This window comes from Hemicordylus capensis, chromosome 2 (assembly GCF_027244095.1).
Source record: "Hemicordylus capensis ecotype Gifberg chromosome 2, rHemCap1.1.pri, whole genome shotgun sequence".
NCBI lineage: Eukaryota > Metazoa > Chordata > Lepidosauria > Squamata > Cordylidae > Hemicordylus > Hemicordylus capensis.
Window position 1 is genome coordinate 72,518,114 of NC_069658.1, and position 25,136 is coordinate 72,543,249.

Genomic DNA, 25,136 nt, shown 5'->3' on the forward strand with positions numbered 1-25,136 from the left:
GGTAGTAGCAGTAAGATGTGATGGTCAAAATAATTGATTAGATAGTTTTGTGTCCAGAGTGTATACTGAATAAACACAGCTACTCTCCAAATATCTGGATTTATGGAGAGAACTTTCAGACATTCTCATCCCTTGGCACTTCTCTTTTTAGAAATTAATCACCGTTGAAGAGGAAAGAGAAAAGAATGAATTCTCCAACAAGGCCATTAAATAAGGAGCTCTAGACACTGACTGTCATATTTACAAATCCAGAAACTTGCTTTCTTATATACTGTATATGTTGTTGTATATGAAAAAAGTGCATATAATGTAGTGACAGGTTCATGATATAATGTGTAGTGTAGTGACAGGTTGTTGAGATCAAACTACACGCTTGTGTGGCTGCTTTTAAATTATATTATGCACACTTCTCAGGTATAGATAGGAATTCCCAGGAATGATGAAGTAACTTAAATGTACTTGATTTGGCTGATATGGTTCATTACAAGTGGCTCTGTATGTAGCCCTGGTCAACAGACTGACCCACCAGGCTAATCTAGTCCTAAACTAGATTAGGTAGTCAGAATATTGGCCCACTTGCTCCTTGTGGTACAATGAGCAGCTTCTGCACTTGTGGTGGTGGGGAGAGACAGGAGTTGCTGCTGCTCCGGTTGCATCTCCATGCCTTTAATCAGACAGACAATGGCCTAACTGCTAGTTGGCTTTTCTGCTCAGTAGTTTTAGAAATGGTGGGCAACATCCAGATTAGTTAGTCACCCCTGAAATCAATGAGTAGTGCTACTACTACTATATTTATGTACCCCCTTTTCAACTGAGTCATTACTGATTTGTCCTGGTAGTTTCAATAGGCTTTAGTCATGATTAACTTAGTCTAAATGTTGCCTGGTTATTTTTGTATGAAAAGGGAATGGGAAATGGGTGGAATCATATGTGTGATTATGAACAACTGTACAACCATCTCTGATCCAGAAGCAATAGGTGGTGTTTGCTTAGCAGACACAGTTTGTTCTGCCTGTTTTCCCTTTCCTCCCATCTGAGAGCAATCTTTTTTTTTTTTAAAGCCATCTGGCATTCAGCTGTATGGAAAATTGTGCTGCCATTCCTAGACCCCACCCTTACCTTTATTTTAAGCTGTTATTGGGACATTTTGCCTGAGGACTGCCAGTTGTTGGTCCCTGATATGCAGTATTCTATGGGTGTTACTTGTGTTACGGATTATTGAAGCTTATTCCCAGCTCAGGAGTCACTGGGGTTCTGCACCTAGCAGCCTTAGCTGCAAAACAGACAAGTTCTGTAAGAGACCTGCGGTGCCCAGCTTTTATGTGTAAATTTGAAATAGTTCTTCCCAGTGTTGATGCAGCACACACAAGTATTACTTGTTGGTTTACTCAGGCTTCTGCTATCTTGATTGTGGTTCTTCTTTAGAACTTCTGTTCTTGGGTGCATTAGGTATTTATGGTGGAAATTTTTTTGCAGTACAGAAAATTCTGCATTGTGACATTAGTAAAGTTTGGGTTTGTCTGTCATTTAAAATGCAGCATTTGATTTGCTTAATTTCTTCACAATGTAAATGCACTAAAGACACCCTTCAGTTTTTAATGTCATTTGAAAACACAGTTGTGCTATATCTAACACATTTCAGTATAATTTGTGAATCCAGTGATAACTCTCAGTATTATTATTTAGCTGAAGCAGCCTTGTGAGTTGTTAACTTTACTTGCCTATTGCTTTTTTATCTGTATACTCTAGGTGTTTGGTATGCTGAAGTCTATGTAAAGCTTTTTAGTTAACCTAACTTGCCTTTCGGAAGAGTGCTCACATTTAGAATTATTAGGAAGACAAAAAGAAGAACTTAAAACTACTCAGTCTTGCAGATGCAGTATCTCTGTAAACAGAGAAGTTGAACATAGTTCTCATGCTATTTCTGGAACTGATTTTTTTTTTTGGACTTCTGGCTTTGCCTTTTGCTTTACTGTAAAGGCTTCAGAAAATTAGCTTACCTCCAACTGTTAAGGAAGGAGCCAGTGGTGTAGTGTAGAGTGCTGGATTATTTCATCCTAATTTATTTATTTATTTCATTTCATTTCATTTCATTTCATTTCATTTCATATCCCGCTCTTCCTCCAAGGAACCCAGAGCGGTGTACTACATACTTAAGTTTCTTCTTAGGCTGAGAGAGAAGTGACTGGCCCAGAGTCACCCTGCAAGTATCATGGCTGGATGTGGATTTGAACTCAGGTCTCCCCAGTCCTAGTCCAGCACTCTAATCATTACATCATGCTGGATTAGGACAGGTTCAAATCTCCTCTCAATTGAAGCTCACTAGATGACACTGGACCAATCACTTTCTCTCAGCCTGACATTTCTCAGAGGGTTAAAGTAAGGATAAAATGGGGAGAGAATCTTGTATACCATTCCAAGTTCATTGGTGTAAAAGTGGGATAGACATTTAGCTAAAAATAACTGCACAGTGGCATGAACTCATGGTTTGGCTCAAGACTCTTTTGTGAATGCATGTGTCTAGAGAGATGGCTTGACAGTGGCTGATATCTGTGGTTGGTGTCAGTGACTGGTAATTTAATGGGCAAATGGTAAAAAACAAAACCTCACTACTAATGAATACGAAAATGTCTCTTCAGTAGGTACATGTGCACACTTCATAAATACCTTTTGCTTCTACTTTTGCTGGATCTCATCCTGTGCATGATAGATGGAATGCCTGACTTCTTCAACAATTTTTTAAGCACTTGAGCTTCTCAGATTTGCGTAATTGAATTTGTCAGCTTATAATGGTGCTTATGGCCTTGCGTACTGTGCACAGCCCATTGCCATAAACATTTAACAAGAAGTGGTGACAGTAGAGTTATAATTAGATCATTCGGTGAATAGCATTACCAAAAAAGAGAGAGAGAGAGAGAGAAATTGGTTGTTTTTGTCTCTCTTAATTGATAACTTGAACATGTGTGGCACCCTGCTTGATGTATTTAATTCTGTTGAAAAAAAATAAAAAAAAGAAGTCAAATTGTAGCACTGAGAGAATTCTGACGCTGACAATAAATATGCTCTTCATTGTGCTCCTTTGTGTTTAAATTGCTAAATAAAAGCCTAATAGTAGTTTGATGGGGTTTATAGTATTGTAACACAGAATAAGTGCTGGAATTGATTTCTTGGAGGGAGAAATCAGCATTAACATTAAAAGGAGGGAAAAGTCATTTATTTCTGAAGAAACAGAAATGTTTATAGATGTGCCATAGAACAGTTTGTCACTGAACCAACTAGAGAGAAGGCAACCTTGGACTTAATCCTGAGTGGTACCCAGGTCCTGGTGTGAGATGTCAGCGTTGCAGAACCATTGGAGAATAGTGACCATAGTGTGATCCAATTCAGTTTATATGTGAGTGGAGCATTGCCAAGGAAGTCCAACACAGATGGGTTGGACTTCAGAAGAACGGCCTGGTAAAAAAGAAGCTGAAAAGGGAAGTCAGGAGGGTCAAATCACTCCAGGAAGCATGGAGCTTACTCAAAACCACAATAATAGAAGCTCAGTTGGAATGTATACCACAAAGGTACCACCAAGCTCAGGAGGACACCAGTGTGGCTGAGAAGTAGAAACAGGAAAGCTCTAAAAGGGAAACAGACTTTCTTCAGAAAATGGAAGTCCTGCCCAAATGAAGAGAACAGAAAGGAACATAAACTCGGGCAAAATAAATGCAAGGAGACAATAATGGATGCAAAAATAGAGTTTGAGGAGCATATAGTTCAAGTGTCAAGGGGAATAACATAAACCTCTTTAAATATATCAGAAGCAGAAAACATGCCAGGGATGTGATTGGACCCTTAGATGATGAGGGTGTGAAAGGGGTTATTAAGTAGTCATGTGCACGGACCGGTTCGGAGGCCATTCTAAAGGCCTCCAGACCGGTCCGGTCACGGGGTGGTTTTGGTTCGGGTGGGGAGTTCCACTTAAAAGGGGGGGGGCTTTACTCACCCCTTCCAGCAAAGTAACATATGTTATGTAGTAATCGGGCGGCTGGGTGCCGCCCGCTTCAATCTCCGCTGCTCGGGCTCTAGTCATTTGTAGATAGTCATAATCGGGCGGCAGGATCGCTCCCAGTCCCTGCCACCCTCTTCAGGCTAAGCAAGCCCCCCTCGGCTGGTGGCCGCCCCCTGCACCTATCAAGGGGTTCCCCGCTGCCCCCTTCTTGTGAAATAGCCCCCATTACAAGAGGACGGCAGGAGAACTCCCCTGCCGTCCTTTTCCCTTTGCCGGCTTGGCTTGAAATGGCTTCTAGGAAGCCTTTCGCACGCGTGCGCGCGCAAAAGGCTTCCTAGAAGCCATTTCAAGCCAAGCCGGCAAAGCGAGCGGACGGCAGGGAGTTCTCCCGCCGCCCGCCCGCTAGCCCGATTATGACTATCTACAAAGGACTGGAGCCCGAGCAGCGGAGATTGAAGCAGGCGGCACCCTGCCGCCCAATTACTACATAACATATGTTACTTTGCTGGAAGGGGTGAGTAAAGCCCCCCCCCTTTTTAAGTGGAACTCCCCACCCCAGTGCCGGACTGGTTCCGTGCACAGCCCTATTATTAAGGAGGATAAGGAGACTGTAGAGAAGCTGAATGACTTGTTTGCATCTGTTCTAATGGTGGAGGATACTGACCGTATACCCGCTCTGGAACTGAGCTGCTCATGCTTGGAGGCTGAAGAACTGGGCCAGTGTGAGGTGATGAGAGAGAATGTTTTAAGTGTCTTGACGAACTAAAAATTAACAAATTGCCAGGGCCAGATGATATGCACCCAAGAATTCTGAAGGTGCTCTTGCAAAAATATGTAACTTGTCCCTACAATCAGACTATGTACCAGAGGATTGGAAAGTAGTTAATGTGACTCGCATTTTCAAAAAGGAATCCAGGGGTTTCCAGGAAAATACAGGCTGGTTATTTTAACTTCTGTGCCAGGTAAATTGATGGAAAGCATACTTAAGGACAAAATTGCCAAACATATAGAAGAATAGGCCTTGCTTAAAGAGAACCAGCATAGTTTCTGCAAGGGCAAGTATTGCCTCACCAACCTTTTGGAGTTCCTTGAGAGTGTCAACAGGCATGTGGATAAACGTGATCCTTTTGACATAGTATACTTAGACTTCAAAAAAGCTTTTGATAAACCTCCCCACCAAAGGCTCTTGAGTAAACTTACAGTAGCAGTCATGGGATGAAAGGACAGGCTCATGTGTGGATCGGTAACTGGTTGAAGGAGAGGAAACAGAGTGTAGGAATAAATAGACAGTTTTTACAATGGAGACAACTAAGAGGTTGGGTCCCCCAGTGATCTGTATTGGGACCAGTGCTCTTTAACTTGTCCATAAATAGTATAGAAGTTGGGGTAACGAGTGAAGTGGCCAGGTTTGCAGATGACACTAAACTATTAAGGGTAGTGAAATCCAAAATTGATTGTGAGGAGCTACAAAAAGATCTCTCTAAACTTCAGATTCAGTGTAAGTAAGTATAAAGTGATCCATATTGGGGCAAAAAAACCCAACTTCACATATATGCTGATGGGGGTCTAAACTGTCAGTGACTGACCAGGAATGAGATCTTGGAGTCATGGTGGAGAGCTTGTTGAAAGTGTCGGCTCAGTGTGTGGCAGCTGTGAAAAAGACAAATTCCATGCTAGGGATCATTAAGAAAGGGATTGCAAATAAAAATGCTATTATAATAATGTCCTTATACAAATCTATGGTTTGGCCACATTTGTAGTACTACATACAGTTTGGGTCATTGAATGTTTAGAAGGACATTGTAGAATTGGAAAAGGTGCAGAAGAAGGCAACCAAGATGAACAGAGGCCTGGAACACCTTACTTATGAGGCAGGACTACAGCATCTGGGGCTTTTTAGTTTGGAAAAGAGGTGACTATGGGGAGACATGATAGAGGTGCATACAATTATGCATGGAGTAGACAGAGTGGGCAGAAAGAAATTTTTCTTCCTCTCTCACAACACTAGAACCGGGGGACATCCCATGAAAATGAAGGCCAGGAAATTTAGGACCAACAAAAGGATGTACTTTTCCACACAACATATAATTAATCTATAGAATTTGCTGCCATGGAATGTGGTGATGGCCACTAGCTTGGATGGTTTTAAAAGGTGCTTAGAAACATTAATGGAGGACAGGTCTGTCAATGTCTACTAGTCTGGTGGCTATAGGTCACCTCCAGCCCCAGATGCAAGTTGCTTCTAAATACCAGTTACAGGGGAGTAACATCAAGAGAGAGGTCATGGCCTCACCTCTTGCCTGTGAGCCTCTCAGAGCCATCTGGTGGGCTACTGTGTGAAGCAGGATGCTGGACTAGATAGACCTTGGGACTGATCCAGCAGGGCTGTTCTTATGTTGATTAATTTAGTGTGATCTCTCCAACAAGCAGGTGACTGGCAGCAGTCCCAAGGCCTGGCAGCAGTTGTGGGCATTCAAGAAGGTCATCCCTCAGGACTGTCACAGAAGGGAAATGGAGCAAAGGCAGATCAATGGCAATCTTTGTTGGGCTCTGTTGTGTGGTGGCTTTGGGTCCTTTGGATCTTAGAAAAAACTCAGACTTGAAGGAAGCAGAGATGAGCAGAATCAGAAGTTCAGATGACAAGGAGGAAGGCAGAAGCAGGCCTCAGAAAATGAGAAGTGAGATGTGGTTTGATGAGCTCCCTGATTAGGTATTGCAGCTCGACTGATGATGGACATGCTGGAGAGAGTCATGCAATAATGCCTTTCCTTCCTGATGTAACTAGCAGGAGGAAGAAGGCGCAAGACTCTTCTGTGATTGGATATGGCTAGGGAGATGGCTTGAGAGTGGCTGATCTCTCATAAGGGGATTGAAAATAAAAATGCCATTATGATGCAATTATACAAATCTGCACCACTTGCAGGAGAGCAACAGTGAGAGAGAGGGCATGCCCCCACCTCTTGCCTGTGGGCTTCCCAGAGGCATTTTGTGGGCCGTTGTGGGAAGCAGGATGCTGGACTAGATTGGCCTTGGGCCTGATCCAGCAGGGCTGTTCTTAACACAAATGGAAGGGGGCATATTGCCCTCTTTCCCCAGCTTGTGGGTTTCCCAGATGCACCTGTTTGGCCACTGCATGAGGCAGGATGCTGGTCTAGTTGGGCTTTGTCCTGATCCGTTAGGGCTTGTCTTAGGTTTTTAAGAAAACTCTGCCCCCCGCCCCCCTTAAAGAAAGTATAATTGTAAATGTTTCTGTAAGCTGCTCATAGCATTGTGGTCATAGCAGGATAAAATATAAACTACCAAGTCCTGGGTATTTTTCGAATACCAATTCCCATGTGATCCCTGTGTTCAGGTCTTCATATGAAGACCTGCTTCAGGCTCCAGATTTGTGGCTATAATCTGCAGGATTCTTTCAAGAGTTACAGAGCTCCCTTCTTTGAAAGACTTGCTAGGCCCACTTCCTTCATGTATTTATAAGGCTGCCTAACTTTATTTTATTTTTTAAATTCCTCAAGCATTTGGGGTTGGCCAGGTGAAGATTTTAAAGCATAGCAGTTGGCAATACATTTAATTATAGTTTATATTAGATTCTATTGTATCCTTTGCTTTGTGTTATTTATTGTAAGCCTTCTTGAAGACGACCTTTGGTCAAAAGGTGGCATAGCAATTTAAAAAATAACTTGTAAGAGATTTCTAATTAATAACAGGGTAAAGATCTCCTAGAAGACCTAGAACTTCAGGGAATGGAAGGATGATTTGTGTAGCGGGCAAGACATGGGTAGATCTTTGTGAATGTACAGGCCACAATTATGAGTAAATGCACAGAGCTGGGAGCGAATGAACGAAATATTGGGAAGGCACTGCAGACATTGCAGATTGTGAGAAGGATGCAGCGGTTGTAGAAGAGCAGCAGTGGAAATAGTGTGGGGCAAGATCTCAAACTCCAGAATATTATTTTAAGGACATCATTGAAATAATTGGAAAAATGTAGTAACTGACATAAATATTGTAATGGGTAGATTAAATTGATAGTTTAAATATCAGTGTACAGATGTTCTAGAACTTACACCATTGCAGTCTCGAAAAATAATTCAGTTTATTGATTTCTGAAAGATTTTAACTGAAGGCAACTGTTTTTGTAGTTTTAAAATGATGACTTTTAAAGGGTTTGGAAAAGCAACAGAAAGACATTTGAGTAAAATGATGATAATTTTGGAGTTCTTTTAATTTAGTGCAGTTGAGACTAATTTGCAAGTTGACCATAATTTATTGCAAACAGCACCCGCCCCCGCTTCTTTGATGATCCAAAGGAAAGGTTCTTTAAAAATAAATGCAGATATTACAAGTGCAACTCTGTTTTGTAAGACATGCTTCAAAGGAATATTAACTAGTTTCCTTTTAGGATGTATCATCATGAAAAATGTGCTCTATTTCTCCCTATGTAGTCAAATATTGAAAAATTGCATGAACAGCAGATTCCAAAGGATTTGTATTTCTGATAATGGAAGTGATTACCTAGTTGAAATATTTTTTTTAATGGCCTTTGTTAATTAAAAAGAAATTAGCAAAAATATCGTTACTTTTGTTTGGGGAATATTTTTAAGTATTTTGTACCTGAGAAAACTGGTTCAGTAATGTTCAGTTGAGGTTAGTGACAGAGGGAATATGCTTTACCTCATAGGTAGAGCTGGTGTTTAATAAATTAATCATTTAGATTTATTGATTTAAAAACCTTTCAGCTTGTTTTAAGAGGTGACCCTGATCTAGTGATCAGAAGGTTTTTTTAAAAAAAGTATAAACTTCTTAGAAAAGCTGCATTGTGCATACGTTTCATTCTATCTCACACAGGAAGGAATGGAATATTTTCTCAGATGTTGGTTGAAATAAATCCATATATAATCTAACAAGAAAGATAGTATACTTCTTCCTTCAGAACTGTTTTTTGTTATTCCTGTGCAAAGGTTTTCAGATTTAATTAATAGATTAAAACTGTTATTATTGATAAACTACTTCTTTTTATCAAGTGACAGTCCTATTAGTATGACATGGGTAATTGAATTTTCTGTATTTTGGCATTCTGATGATAGGTCTTAGTGTGGAATCCAAAATAACCTGCACTATTATCAGCAGTAGCTCACACACTTCGGACTGCCCACGGATGTGCAGGACACCCTGGCCACACCCATTCTAACTGGCCATGACCCCTGGCATTGCTGCTAGCAGCATCAGGGGCAAATCCAGGCCCACCTCTCTGTGACCCCTCTCCATCTTGTGCCTTCTGGGAAGGGAAAACTGCTTTTGTTTGAAAGTAGAATGAATCCTGTAGAGGCAGTAGCTGTGAGAAGCAACTTTTAACATATGGTGCTTCACTAGTTGGCTTGTTCTCCATCCAGTCTCTTTCTCTCCTGTTCCTGTCCTACTGCTTTCACCTAGAGACTTGTGTGCTTTGCTCCATTTTGGAAGGAGGGAAGTACAGTTCTCAACCTCTTTGTGGAAGGAGCAGGGCAGTGAAGGGAAAGATGGAGAGTGGATAAAGAACAAGTATAGTGATGATTGATTGATTGATTGATTTGATTTCTATACCGCCCTTCCAAAAATGGCTCAGGAAGGTTTACACAGAGAAAAAATAAATAAATAAGATGGCTCCCTGTCCCCAAAGGCTCACAATCTAAAAAGAAAGAGGAGATAGACACCAGCAACAGTCACTGGAGGTACTGTGCTGGGGATGGATAGGGCCAGTTACTCTCCCCCTGCTAAATAAAGAGAATCACCATGTTAAAAGGTGCCTCTTTGCCAAGTTAGCAGGGGTTGATGATAGTGATAGTAAGGCTTTAGAGGAGGAAGTAGAAGTAGTTCTTTTATTGCAGCCATAGGCCAAACAGAACTTTAGGGGAGGACTAGGCTTCACTTAGAGCAACTGCTGGGAGGGTGGGCCTTTCCTAATAAATGGGAAAGCCTGGGAAAATCAAAACAAAAGGACCTGTCCAGAGGACTGGGCAGGAACTACACATACTGCCACCTACTGAAGAAGAGAAAACTTTGTTGTTGTTGTTTGGTCTGCCCCAAGAGTGCCCTGAGAAAGCAGCGGGCTGAGAAGCTGCTGGCGAATTGGGGCCCCGGAAGGAAGGTCCAACAGTGAGTAGTAGAAGAATAGGGACCAGTTTAGTTAGACACGTGAGGGGAGTTATTTTCCTTTATTGTATGGCTTGGATCTGTATGTATCTGTATTGTATGGCTTGGATCTGAATTGTCTGGTTAGTGAAATAATCTAACTCTCTTACAGTCTGATTTATGAAGAGACTATTGTTCTTATTGCATACTCTTGTTTTTCTTCTAATATAATAATAAACCCTTGTTGGTGAAGTGTGCTACGCTTCATTTGGGGTCAAACTTAGTCTCACACCTTTGAAGGCCTAGGACTGCTCAGCCCCTTTAAGGGTGGGTTTTGCCACTTTACATCCCGCCCCCCGCCGGCTATGGTAGGAGCTATGACAGTAAGCCCCTGTCATTATCAAGCGGCAACTGCTATGCCTCTTGAACATAAAAGCAACAAATATTTATATACCGCTTTTCAACAAAAGTTTCCAAAGCATTTTACATAGAGAAATAACAAATAGGATGGATCTCTGTCCCCAAAGGGCTCACAATCTAAAAAGAAACATAAGATAGACACTAACAACAGTCACTGGAGGTACTGTGCTGGGGGTGGATAGGGCCAGTTACTCTCCCCCTGCTAAATAAAGAAAATCACCACATTAAAAAAGTGCCAAGTTAGCAGGGGTAACACACAGGCTGCATTCTTTCCCCAGCAGCTGTGAGAGAGGCTGCAGAGACAAGAGAGGTGGGGCTGCCTCCGTTCCTGGTACTAATGGCAATGTCAGGGTGTGTGGCCAGGTTGCAAGGTGGAGTGGGGAGAGAAAGAAATGTGACACTGTGCTTGGGGGGCATTAGCAGCCGAAGGCCAGGTGAAGTTACACCTGCAGGGGTGGGTAGGATGCCCACACTTGCTGCCCCAGGGCACAGGCACCTCCTGAGGTAAGTGCTTTGCCTTATTGATGACCCACCCCTTGCTAGTATGTATGTATAGAAAGACACACATCTTGATAGCTGTATCTCACTTCATTTGCAGGAAAAGTTACATGCTAAAACACCTCAAAACCTTCCTCCATGTGGTTTGTATACCATATTTTCAGTCTTCGTCTCATGAAGAGCTGGGCAGTTCTTGCTCACCTGTTGTGAAAAGGCCCAGGGAGACTAGCCAGTGTGCCAGCACACCTTCCAATCTGTTCTTCATGATCCTGATCCTTAGTTTGTGAGCAGGGGAAAAAGTCCCAACTATTTTGTTCACCTAGGATGACTTAGCAAAATGTGTTCCTTCCAATACAAAGAGAATTTGAGGCTCTTATTAACTATACACTCTGTTAGATGCCACATATGCAAATAGATATGATGGCTGGGGTCCAAAGAACCAATCAACAACCCTTTTATCTTTAGGCTTCTGTTTTTCAGGCATTAGGCACCCCATGTCTCATGGCAGACTGCTTTTGAACTGGGTGACCTTGGGTATGTCTAAGCATTTCTTTGGATCCTGGCCAACATTCATTTTTATCCAAATATATCATCGTTAGTCAAATTAGAAGCATGATCCATTTAAAGTCCTGTTCAGTTTTATGGGAGGGGATTAAGTCACCTATCTACCTTTCCCACTTAAATCAATAGCACTTTTAAAATGTTTGTGTTTTGATCATCTTGCCCAGATGCCTTTGGTTGCTATCCTGTAAAATTATAATGGATTTATTTCTCTCCCCCCCCCACTTTTCCTTTTCTAGGAAAGGAGACTGAGAAAACCAAAGATCGTTATGATAAAGCCACTATGAAACTCCACATGTTACACAATCAATATGTGTTGGCACTTAAAGGAGCCCAGTTACACCAGCACCAGTATTATGATACTACGCTCCCTCTGTTCCTTGACTCCTTACAAAAGATGGAGGAAGAAATGCTAAAAGCACTGTAAGACACACTATTATTTTGTGAAAGCATGTTTAGTTCACCTAATTTAACACATTAAACTGTTAGTTTAAAAACAGTGATCTGTACTATCATACATTGCTCGTTTGGGCTTCTAGCACAGCTCTGTAACAGCAGCTGGGGATAGAAACATAAATGCAGGCTTATAAAGCCATATACAAAATGTAATCAGGGTTATCTAAAGAACCCCCTTCACACGTATTATCCTGCCCATTTGTGAAGTCAAAGACCTTGTCCTAGTTGTCAGTGCCTTCAGGAGCGAGGCAGGTGGTGACAGGAGACAGCTTCTTCAGACGAGTCACCCAAATCTTGGAATATTCTCTCCAGGGATCTGTTTTTATGTCACCAGATGAAAATAGTTTTATCCTTCTAAACTGATATAGGGAAGGACGGTTATCCTTCTGTTTAATGGATATCTCTGTTGCTTGTTTTTATGGTTATGGTTGCTTTCATTTCTGTCTTCAACTGCTGTTGTGTGTTTTTTTAAATTGCTGGTGAAGTATATATAAAATATAGTAAGCCATCTTGGAAGCTTTAGCTGAAACCTGGCCCAGAAAGCTTTTAACAGATAAATGGATAGCCTTTAAGCCCACTGTTGACCATAAAGCATGACTGCCTGTGTTTTCATCATTGACTCTGTCTGTCGTCTCTGGGAGGGTGGGTGGGTGGGTGGGTGGGTGGGTTTAGACTACAGAAGGAACTCGTTACTTTAATTTAGGTTTATTTAACAAACCTAGATTGGCACTACAGGCAATTACACACCATGGGTTTGTTTTGCCATATTGTGGTTGGTTCAGGCCCCACCCCTTCTTTTTGCATTTGATGGAGTCTCCAGCTTCAGTCCCAGGCTGCTTGGCTCTGCACTACTGCTACGCCTTGTCCACTACTCTCTAGCTCGTGGTCGCAGTTGTGGTGTGCAAGCCCAGCACAAGCTTCTTCTGAGTGCTTGCTCATGGAGCACTTTGACAGCTCTTGGCACACTAAGCAAACAAAAAGAGCAGTTCTGACCTTAGCTACCCCTGCTCCAATCAGTTGGCTCATGAAGCGTAGTTGACTATTTCCTACTCACTTTCTTGTGTCCAAGTCTACTTTTAAGCTGTAACTTGCTGTTACACATGTTACTTCTTAAGAATCACTTTAACACCACCCAGAACTCTGTTCCATACACTCACACAATTCCTATGTTTCAGACCTCATCTGTTGGATTTCTATAAACTTTTTCCACTGCACCCACAGTCTCCATCCATTTCTGGTTTGGCGAAATAAATACACAGGAATTTGTTTAAACGTACTTTGCTAGGCATGATTTTAAAAACAGGTAATAGATGTGTATTTTAATTCAGAAGTCTGTTATATAAGGGGAATGGGAGTAACACTTGAAAGAGGGACTACTGTGACTTCGCCACCACTTGCTCCAGTCACTCTTCCTCTGCAATCTATGGTTCACACAGCTGGGACAGGTCTGGGTGGCCCTCCAGTAGAACATCCCCTTTAGACTCACAGATGTTTCAGCATGCCATGAAAATGGTCTGCCATTATTCTTCTCCACATCAAGCAAAGCATACAGTGTCTGCTGTCCAGATTTCAGCCTTCCAGTTGCCCTCTCTACCACTATCCTGCTCCTGCTGTGGTAGTAATTCAAGTTGTATTCCATGGCACTATGAAGAGCACTGTACAAGGCGATGACTCACGTTTGAAAGCTATCTGGTCTACAAAATTCATTGGCTTTACTAGAATATTGCTCACCTCTGTGAGGAATGCAGTGACAAAAGTTTCAGTCTCCGGGTTGTTGGCAAGCGTTGAAGTTCAGAAGGTGGCTGCAGTGGCTTCCTCATAAACATTTGCATATATGTCCATTAAGCTGTCAATGGAATCTGCCACAGATTGCAAGACCATGCTTTAGTCCTGCAAGTCTAAATAAGTTTCCTTGACACCTCAGCACCATTCTAATGATAATTATTGCATAGCTGCTTCAGAACCCTGTAAACGTTTTCAGCACTGCAAAATATAACATGTATGTTCATTAACCCAGTATTCTGATAGGTCTTCTTTTAGACAATAGGTGTTAAGCATCACTCAGTCTCACTGAAGACTGAGTCTCAATTTCCACCATTCAGTCTCTCAGACTGAATGTTAAGCACCATGCAGATTAACTATTTCTTGTTGTAGTACATTGTCCCTCTGCCTGCTCTATACTGGAGTGAGTCTGATGTGTATGGAATCCAAAGATCTAACCATAGACAGAAATGCCATCTCCTTGAACCCATTCATCACTTTCTGGTTTTGATTATTTGCTCCAAAACAGCCAATTCCTGAAGCTTTTGTGAAAGTGCTGATTATCCAGCTCATCAGGATTCATCATGTTTACCCAGGTGTCATCATGTCGTGGCAGCACTTGTCTTCTCCGCTCTTAGGTGTGCTGTGCAGATGTTTGTGTTGTAATATTGGATCTCCTCGGCCTTTTGGACAGTTGTACTGCACTACTGAAAATGACTTTTTACTCTGGGTATATACTCTGCAATGTGTGCTGCTTTTTCAGAGTAGACATGGTAGCCTTAGGGGCAGTACTTGCCAATACAATTGAACCTCTATCTGTGGATTCGTGTATCCATGGTTGGGTAGTAGACCTCCGATCTTGACATATGTAGAAAAGTGGGGGACACGCGTCGTTCTCATGTATCCGCAGGTTGGATATGGCTAGAAATGACTGCGGCAGTCATTTCCAGATGCTATTTTGTGTTTCAGAGCCTCAAAATGGCTCCGTTAAAAAAAAGAAAGAAAGAAAGAAAAGAAAAAACCAGTGATTTTGGGCCAATTTGGGGGCATTCCGGGGCATGGCAGAACTCAGGAGGAGCAACCTAAGTGTGGTAGGCAGCTTCCCCATGAAATTTGATGTTTTAGAGATTTCCCCCACCACTGTTCCTTCTAAGGCATGCACACGTGCATGCACTCACAAGTTTTTTGATGTACAGTCAGTAAATTTTAGATTTCGCTCAGGTTGAATCAGGAAGGCCCCACTCTGAATGTATTTGTGTGCACACATGGCCTTGATACTGCTGCCCAGAACAAAATTCATTCCCCACACAGATGAAAAAAATTAGAGAGAACACTTTCCCCCACCCCTGACCGGGAACCTAACTCCCAATTCCCCATTGCTGCAATAACTTGATATTCATGGTTTCCAGATTCGCTGTTGTACCATGGAATGGAACCCCCGCCAATATCATGGTTCTCCTGTATGCACAATGTGTCCCTTCTGTGCTCCAGCCTTCTCTTCATGGCCTTCTCCATAGTAGATATTGATGAGTGGATGGCTGCAAGTGTGTTATCCAACAATTTCTGACCTCCCCAATTCTCTGCCATGGTACTTTGCTTGAAAGGAGCCACCCTTTACAAGTACACAAAGGAATCTTTTTGGGGTGGGGCTTAACGCATGACAATATGTTGCAGGGTAATCTGGTCCTTTGCCAGTTAGCTGGGTGAGGGGGCTAGAGCTAATGCTAGGAAAAGTACTGAGAACAAAAGGAGTATGAGATTCTTGGAGAATTTGGGTGGGTGGGGAAATCACCCTTTTTTGTTAATTGGCACCTCTGTCTGTAGTGGGACGGGCGCAGGATGGCTTGTTGCTGTCAGGGATGAGACTGTACTCTGATTGGGAGTGGGGTGCATATTGCTATAACTAGATTTGGACTCTGCCTTTGCCCAACTTTTTTCTTTTAAAGTGGGTTTTAGTAGAGGAAGGGAATAAAGATACATATGCCTAATTCTAACTGTTTTTCAACCTCTTTCTGTAATCGGTTGTTGATTGAAAGATTGTGTACACAGTGACTAAGTAATGTGTGGGTTTGGATGCATTAGCTAGAAGAATATTCTTTACTTAGATTCCATCCTCCATCTGTATTTGAATCATAGGTTAAAGTTTCTTATCTTGTGCTTGATTTTTTAAATCCATTTCTTGAAGGAATGCAAACTTTCTTCAGAGTTTCTTAGTATCACCTCAAAACTTAGAAGCCATGTATTGAGTTTACATACTCTGATTCTTCCAACTCTGGCAGCTTCCCAGCTGATTAAATGGGAAAGGTATTTGTTGGAGGGAAGGGAAAAGAGACTTGGAGAGTTTTAATTACTGTTATGTTTACTTCCCTTCCATCCCACCATACCATTATTAAATTCCACATTAAGAACTTGAAAATTTGACTATTCCATGCTTTGACTATTTCTTGAGGCAGAAGCAGCCACTGGACACCCCGCCCCCAACTTTAATTTTCCTTCCCTCCATCCTTTTTTCTTCCCATTACTTGTAGTTTGTAATCCTAAAAACATATCTTCAGGGTACTATATTTTAAGCACACATCTTGTAGATCTGAGGCTATGAAGAATCTTGCACCCCATTTTATTTGAAGTTTCCCCATTTTTCTGCCATGAATATATGACCTTGCAGGATAATATGACCTTGCAGGATAAAAATAATCATGTGCACAGCTCTGAGCTCCTCAGAAAGAAAGTGGGATATAAATATAAAAAAATAAAAATAAACTATGCACCTTATTTCCCCCGTTTCTGTATTTCCTGCTGGGCTTTGCTGAGTGTCTTTACCATCACCCTACCCCTTTCAAAAGGCATGTCTTGGAGCTTCAAGGCAAGCCTGTTAATCTAACACCATGTCAGTATCTACATCAGGGCCTGTCTCAACACCGCAAAAACGCTTCTGTGTAACAACACAGAACTGTACCCTTTTGAAATTGATATGTTTTAAACAATAACTTTTAGATTATTTTTTTTGCTATATTTGTACACGGCCCCAAACTTCCATCCCTGGGCGATTTACACAAACATAAACAAATTAAAACAGAAATTAAAACAATTTAAAACCACAAGAGTAGTTAGAAATCTTGGGTGAATAAATGTGTGTTTAAAGACTTTTAAAAAGTTTTCAGGGATGGGGAGGCTCTTATTTCAGCATGGAGCACATTTCAGAGTCTTGGGGCAGCAACAGAAAAGACCCATCCCTGTGTAGCCAACAGGCGAGCTGATAGCAACTGCAGACAAACTTCTCTAGATAATCTCAATGGGCAATGGGGCTCATAATGAAAAAGACATTCTCTTAAATACCCAGGGCCTGAGTTGTTTAGGGATTTATAGGTTATCAACACTTTGTATTTTGCCCAGAAACTTAATGCTAGCCAGTGTAGTTATTAATATAGAAGTAATATGGTCTCTTCGAAATGACCCAGAGACCAACCTGGCTGCCGCATTCTGTACCAACTGCAGTTTCCAGACTACATACAAAGGCAGTCCCTCATAGGGAGCATTGCAGTAGCCTACTCTGGAGGTTACCAGCATATGTACCAATGTTTTGAGGTCATTTATCTCAATAAACGGATGCAACTAGTGTATCAGCCGAAGCTGATAGCAAGCACCTCTGGCCACTGCCTCAGCCTGAGACACAGGGAGAGGTTTGGATCCAGAAACACTCCCAGAATGAGTACCCGTTCCTTCTGGGGAAGTGTGACCCCATCCAGAACTAGCAGATCATCTCCGAGTTCTGATCCTGCACATTAAGTACCTCCATCTTACTTGGATTCAGCCTCAGTTTGTTATCCCTCGTCCAGTCCATCACTGCCTCCAGGCAGGCATTTAGGGTGGTTATGCCTTCACTTGATGATGCTGACATGGAGAAATAGATTTGGGTGTCATTGACATACTGATACCACCCTGCACCAAATCCCCTGATGAGCTCTCTCTGCAGTTTCATATACAGTGGTCCCTCGACTTACGAACTACTCGACATAAGTATTTTTCAAGTTACAAACGGCAGTTTTAGATCCGGTTTTAGATGCGGTTTTTTCGACTGCGGTTTTTTTTTTTAGATGCGGCCACTGTGTCATTCTCCAAATTTGCTGGCATAGTTTGGTTAGAGCCTTGACTGATTCGTCTTCTTTTGTCTGCCATATTTCTGTAGCTATTCCACCAATTTCTGTAGCCTTCCAACTTGGTAATGACTGGAGTGCTGACCTAACTTCATCTTCCTGTACTAGAGGTTCTTAAAGGAGGACATATCTTCTAGAGTATCTTGGATGTTGACGTCCCTGCTGTACAGATTTTCAGTATACTCTTTCCATCTCTGTTTGATCTTCTCTGAATCAGTTCCTATCTGTCCTTTGGCATCCCTTAACATACCAATCTGAGGTTGGAACCTCCTTCTGAGTTCAGAGATCTTTGGGAAAACTTTTCTTGTTTTTCTGTGTCTATTTCTATCCTCAAGGTCTTTACAGATGTCATTGTGATACTGCTCCTTGTCTCTTCTAACAGCTTTCTGGAATTCCCTATTAAGTTCCTTCCTGAGGTCTTTATCTTTCTTGACTTTGGCTTCTCTCCTCTTCTTGGCACTTTCCATCGTCTCTTCTGACATCCAAGTTTGAATCTGTTTAAAACTGATTCACACAAGTAAGAATCAAGCAAAGGGCATCAGTATTACTCATAGTTTTCTCATTTAAATTATTTGTACTCTGTTTGCACACTAATCCAAAATTCAGGAAGAGACATTGTTGAGAACTTAAAGCAAAGTGCTGCTCTGACTTCTCCAAAGCATAGGGCGGTGAAGAGGGGAAGGAGCCGGAAACCACCCAGCTCCTCTGCTGCTCACAGAGCCAAGGGCAGCAATGGCAGTTCTTTATCCACTCACTAGATAAGTTCTAGTGATTGAGATGATCATTACGATTAACAAAAAGCGGGCTAAGGGAGCCTAGCCCGCTTTTTGTTGATTGTTTGCTGCCACGGGAGCTGCGCGGCTCCTGGCAGAAAACTCCCCTAATTCCCCCTCCCCTTAACTGAGGTTAGTGGAGCTAACCCCGTCGTTTTAATCGTATTGCCATGGCAACTCATGAGAGACCCCCAGTGGGGAGGCTAAATGCAGCCTCCCAGCTCGGGGGTCTCTCCAGCATGCCCTACACGCTCGCACAGGGCATGCTGGAACTTCTGGGAGCCGCGCGGCCCCTGAACTCCTCAATCCCAGCTGGCTCCGTAACGGAGCCGGCAGTCGTATGGGCAGCTGGTTCAGCTGCCTGCAGCCGACAGACGGGTCATCTGCGAGGAGAGCGGGCTAAGTCTGCTCTCCTCGCAAACCCCATCTTGGTGGTTCCCACTGATCATGGGAACCGCCTCAGTTTCTCTTGAGAGGGAACTTTCCCCTGGCCTGTCAGCCAAAGAGGTGCCAGTGGCATGTCTGACCTTGGTTTTGTGAGTGGCAGAGGAGCCAAGTAGTTGTTGGCTTCTTTTTTCTGTCTTTCTCCCATCATCCCTAACCATCTTCACACCTTGGAGATGTTGGATGAGGCTTCTGCTCTCCTCAGAGCTCCCTCCTGAGTTGTTTGTGATTCCCCTTTTAAAGTTGTCTGGGACCCCCAGGGCAGGAGTGCACAACTCAAGGAACCAACCATGACTTGGTGTGCGGTGGCCGAGGTCCATGTAACTTAACAATTTTAATGAAAACAATTAGCAGCTACTTGTGGATTGTCCCCCACCTGCATCAACGGATCCACAATTTTAACCAAGGTTAGTGACCAGAAAATAGGTCCTGTCTCCGCTTAATCAATAGGGCACCTGGAGTGCATGCCAGCTCCAAACAAATGTCACGTCGTGTCTTCTCCCTGAACTGCTCTTCGTTCCAGGCTGCAATCCTAGGCATGCTTAACTGGGAGTAAGTCTTATGGGGTACACTCTGAGTAAATAGTCATAGGATGGCATTATAAGGCAGTTTCTGGAGAGGGCATAGGGAACTGACTGAAAGCATGATCTCCTGCCTTTCTGAGGGGTGCTCTGCCTGTTCCCACCTGATGCTGCTGCTGTTCCAGCCCACTCCATCCATCACTGCTCTGCTCAAGCAGCAGCAACTGGTTCACTTGTTCATCAGCCCATCACTACTGCATGCATCTCATCTGGTCTCAAGTGCCCAACTGCACTGAGCTGCTGCTTGTCAATGGAACAAGCCAAGAGCTCTTTGTGGCTACTGCTGTTGTTGCAGAATATTCCTATCTGGGGTTCAGGAAAAAGGTCCCCGTTGGCCAGATCTGACCCCTTTGCCTTAGGTTGTGCAAGCCTGCACTAGGGGATCCTGAACCCCCCAGTTTGAGAACCCCAGTGTAAGGTGTAGCTATGCAAACTGAGGACAAGTAAATATTTCAAGTTAGCCACTTGCAGCCTTGAGTGACTATATTTTTGTTATTCTAGGTTAGTATCTCTCTACATGAAAGCCCTGTGAGGGCAGAGTTAAGCAAATGAAGAAAGACTAAACCAAGATTTGTGGTTTGTATTTTGGGCCAGGCCACAATTATGGCAAACCAAGGTTGACAAAACAATTCTAAACCTGGGGTACGGCTCCTGGTTCGACCGCACAAAATAAATTGCACTTAGTTGATTGGTGTGGTTCTGGACACACAAACTAACCATAATTAGGGGAAATAAATCATGGCTCTGTGTAACATCTTACGTTCCCTTTGTCTATCTGTTGCTCTATTTTTGGTAAGGTGATTTTTGTAAAGGGTATTTTAAGGTAAATGGAACTGCATTTTGGTTTGGTTCCTCTAATTTTTTTCATCTCTGTGCAGAATGAGTTTTGTTCTGAGCGGCAGTATCAAGGCAGTGTGTGCGCACCTGCATTCAGAATGGGGCCTTCCTGATTCAACCTGAGTGGGATTTAAAATGAACTGAGCGGACATCCAAAAACTTGTGAGCGTGTGCATGCCTTAGAGGGAACAGTGGTTTGGGGTATTTATTTTTTTAGTGTAACTGCTTGTGTAGACATTCTAAAACCAGGTTATTCCCTCTTCAAACAACTGATGAAATATTAATAGGCCTTTTGAGGCAAACACAGATTGCATTTTTTAATCTTTGAAGTAAATTATTAAATTGGAACCCATATTTGCCATTCCCAAAGCAGCTGACCCTGTTCTTTATGTTGTGACTTCTGCTTCTTTCTCATTTCAGAAACAGTGAGTACTGTTAGTTCTCTCACCAGAAAACTGGGTCTTTGTGCCCTTATCTATTCAGTGCTTTGGATTTGCTTAGGTCTCTAGGGAGCAATTTGTTACATTAATACTTCTCTTTGCTTATCAGACTTATTCAGATGAGCCAAATAAAAAGCAGACACCTCCTTGTATAATTTTTTATTTCTGTATAGCCTTGATCATTCTGAACGTTGTTTGGCTCTTCAGAAGCTATCTCCAAATTGCTGGGATGCAAAATGACTCTGAATGGATCCTGTTCTTGGCTTACTCAGTTTTATGAGTATTGCACTGAATGTTTGGCATGTTGTAGACCAAAGTTTTATGCTCAGATTGATTAATTTCATTTTTTAAAGTTTTGAAAAACCTTCGTTAACTAATCTGTTGTAGCATGCTGAGTGCAATTCAGCTTGTTGGTTGCATTTTATCAAGTTGTCCTGCTTAGTTGAACAGTGAGGTCCACAAAGTCTGGTTCTGATAAGTAGATTATACTGGATAGATGATTATGACCAGAACGTAAGAGTTAAGGGGCTTCACATTTGTCCATTTCAGTTCATCTGAAACAGCAGGCAGAAGAAGGGAGATAAGGAAGTAGTGTGTTGGTTTGGCTCACTTCTCTCTCTGGCTTGAAAATTAGATAAGAAGGGAAAGGAAACAGATGTAGTTGTGCCTTTTTCACCAAACTTCTCCTTCCCCTGAGCAGTCTGAAAGAAGGAAAGGAAGGAGTGGAAGTGGGGTTGCTTGTGCTTCTCTCTCCCCCCTTTCCTGTTGCATTCTAGAAGCAGGTGAAGAATAAGGCCACATACTGTCAGACATAACTTCAGTAGTCAGCCCATTGTGGAAGCCTGCTTGCTACCAGACACACACACACACACACACACACACACACACCCTTCTTGCTCATATCGGGACTGGGGTGGGGTTTCTTCAGCTTTTTGGCAGAAGCCAGACTTGCACAGTTGCACAGATAAAAATAAATCTAATTTTTAGAAAAAGCATCCCAATATTTGGATAAACACTTGGCACTTGAGGGGGAAAGCCCAGCAAAAACAAAATGGACTGCCCTTCTGAAGCATATGGGAAGGGGTGAATAGGAAGAGGAAACTAGAATTTGATCCACAGGTTGAATGAAGGGTGGGTGGAGAAAACAAAAACTTTCTCAGCAGCCCCCAAGCCTGCTTTTGGTCACAGGCATGTCTGTCTGGAGAGACAGAAATGTTACTCTTCACAGCTTCTTCATATATAACATTTGGGAGCCACTTTAAAAGTTTGAATTCGAAGGTGTAATTGTCCAATGAGAAATTGAAGTGTTGTTGTGTAAACCCCCCCCATGTATTTTTTTAGTGTGTAAATTATTAAAATATGTTCTGGATTTGCTAATAAAGAATTCTGTTTTTCTTCAGAAAAGGAATCCTTGATGAATACAGTCAGATCACCAGCCTTGTAACAGAAGAAATAATGAATGTTCATAAAGAGATCCAGTCTTCTGTCGAACAGTTAGACCCAAGTTTGGAGTACAGTAATTTCATAGAAGGTCACAGGTAAACTGTAATTATGTTGTTGTCTTTTCTAGATATAAACTGTAAGATAGTCTGACAGGGATTGTGCCTGCATGAGTGGCCATCTGTAGCACAACTTGCAAGGGTGATGGTGTGGTTAAAATTGTCTGACTGTCATAGGGAGCCCCTTCTTACACAAATGATTTACCATGTGTAGTTGCATCAGAAGCATTTACCTTTATGGGTAGCTGAATGTGTGAACCATCCTTCCTTGGCAGTCATTTCATCTACTGATAGGGAGTTTCTGTGTAGCTGGACAGGGCTAGAAGTCTCCTACTGACCTAAAACCTGTCTCAGGCAAAGAGGATGAGAAGAACAGGGACTGGAACACTTGGGCAAAGGTAATTGCCAGCCATTAATGCATGGCTCATAAAATAACCTTCTGGAAAGACAAAATATTCAACAAAATTTTCAATGAGCTCTGCAACTCTTAGGATTTGTATATACATATATCAATCAATCAATATCTATTTTTCAGTCAATGACCAATACAGAAAAAGAAATACATATAGGAGCCCAACAAAATAAATTAAAAAGATAAAATACATAATAGAATTTTTTTTAAAAATCAAATTAGAAAGTTCATAATGAGCTCCTGGCGAATTTTACTGGCTATCAAACAAAACCTAGCCACATTATATATTCTATAATTTTGATAAAGTAGATGGTAATTAAGATAAAAGGAATCAGTACGATCTGGAGGGGAATTTATAGAAGTTATATTTATGCTGCAGTTCTTGATAAAATTGGCAACAGAAAAACACATGAGCCATGGTTTCAATGGCTCCCGAATTACAGTGCCAGAGATGTTCTTTATATGGGAAAATTTACATTTGTGGGATATTTACAGTTGTATACTTTCTACCTGCTTAAGTCTTAAACAAGTGCCCCCCCCTTTAAAAAAATAAAATCTAGTGCCCCCAAAGGCCAATCATTTTCATGATTGCTAAAGTTTTTGTTCACTAGCAGAATAATTTATTTATACTGTATGTTCACAAATGTTTTATATTCAGTTGAAGTACATAGAAATCATGCAGGATGGATTGTGATATAGGATGTGTCATAAACATTTCCAGCAAGAATGGGATGCTATATCAGTTTGCTGTTGTTTAAAGATCGCTTCCCTTCTGTCCTTGAAATTCCATGCTACATTGTGCCTCCCCCTCCCCTGGCGCCCCTAGTTTTCACAACATGCAGAAGGACTAGGAAGAAACAGCAGACTGAGAATTGCTAAAATCAATGCAGTGAGAGTTGTAAGACCATAGTGCCATGTAGCAGCTGGTTTCTTGAGTCCTGAGAAACCTAGACTATGATCCATTCTGGCAGGCTGAGGCACAGAAAATTGGATCCCTATCAAGTGTGCTTTGATGTAATTTCTAAAGCTGTGACAGTTTGGGGGCTAGTCCATAGTCTCAGGTCAGGAGGATGTGAGAGCATACAGCAGCCCTCTTGTGATAACTCATTTATTTCCAACAGCTCTTTGGAATAGCCCCTGAATTACTTTGATTGGTAGAAAAACAATCCTAGAAAACAAATGAGCAAAACTTATTTGTGGACTGTCTTCAGTTACTAGTGCATCTAGGTCTAAGACTGTTAAGGCCTCTGAGCAGATCATACAGGCCCAACTATTCACACAGGTTTCTACTTCAAAAATGTTCCCCCAGTCCTCTTATATGTCCTCCTCATCCTGAGGCCTTCTGGCTTGCATCTTAGAGAAGCAGTATGCAACAGGTAAAAGACTGGTAAATGTGCAAGTCATGCAAATAAGGATAATTAATTAATTAATTAACATATTTTTATATGGCCCAAAACTTGTGTCTCTTGGCGGTTTACAATAGAACAAAATAAATGACAACAGAAAAAGTTAAAATAAAATGACAACAGAAAAAGTAAAAACATTTCAACTATTTAAAATTTAAAACAATGTTTAAACTATTAAAACAGTATTTCATTAAAAGCCTGGGTGAACAGATGTGTCTTTAAAGACTTTTTAAAAGGGTTAGAGATGGGGAGGCTCTTATTTCAGCAGGGAGCGCATTCCAAAGCTTCGGGGCAGGAGTGGAGAAGGCCCATCCCGAGTAGCCACCAGATGAGCTGGTGGCAACTGCATATGGACCTCTTCTGATTATCTCAATGGCCGGTGGGGTTCAGGATGAACAAGACATTCTCTTAAATACCCAAGGCCTAAGCTGTTTAGGGCTTTATAGGTTATAACTAGCACCTTGTATTTTGCCCGTACATTTATTGGCAGCCAGTGTAGTTCTTTCAATATGGGAGTAATATGGTGTCTCCGAGATGACCCAGAGACCAACCTGGCTGCGGCATTCTGGACCAACTGTAGTTTCCAGTCTACATACAAAGGCAGCCCCACATAGAGTGCATTGCAGTAATCCAGTCTGGAGTGTACGAGCATATGAATATGACCAATATTTATGTACGGTTTTCCTTACTTACTTACTTACTTTCTTATTTATTTAACACATTTGTATACTGCCCAAAATGCAAGTCTCTTTTCAACAAGAGTTCCCAAAGTGGTTTACATAGATATAA

At 42.0% G+C, this 25,136-nt stretch overlaps 1 protein-coding gene and 1 long non-coding RNA gene across 7 annotated transcripts in view; one reads left to right on the forward strand and one right to left on the reverse strand.

Annotated features, from left to right (window-relative positions):
* The window catches only part of FER (FER tyrosine kinase), a 288,734-nt gene that overhangs the window by 26,692 nt on the left and 236,906 nt on the right, over positions 1 to 25,136 (forward strand). For 4 of the 6 annotated variants that reach the window (XM_053296742.1, XM_053296743.1, XM_053296746.1 and 1 more), the window contains 2 exons: positions 11,824 to 12,007; positions 22,431 to 22,568. In XM_053296742.1, coding sequence (XP_053152717.1) covers positions 11,824 to 12,007; positions 22,431 to 22,568 — 322 coding nt within the window. Of the gene's footprint in view, positions 1 to 151; positions 443 to 11,823; positions 12,008 to 22,430; positions 22,569 to 25,136 lie in introns of those variants that run through there. The other 2 variants (XR_008316296.1, XM_053296748.1) reach the window with 2 other exon arrangements.
* Positions 21,251 to 25,136, reverse strand: part of LOC128345181 (uncharacterized) — a 31,492-nt gene continuing 27,606 nt past the window's right edge. The window contains exons 2-3 of the long non-coding RNA XR_008316297.1: positions 22,763 to 22,874; positions 21,251 to 21,731 (exon numbers count right to left, since the gene is read on the reverse strand). This is a non-coding gene — a long non-coding RNA (uncharacterized LOC128345181). The remainder of the gene's footprint in view (positions 21,732 to 22,762; positions 22,875 to 25,136) is intronic.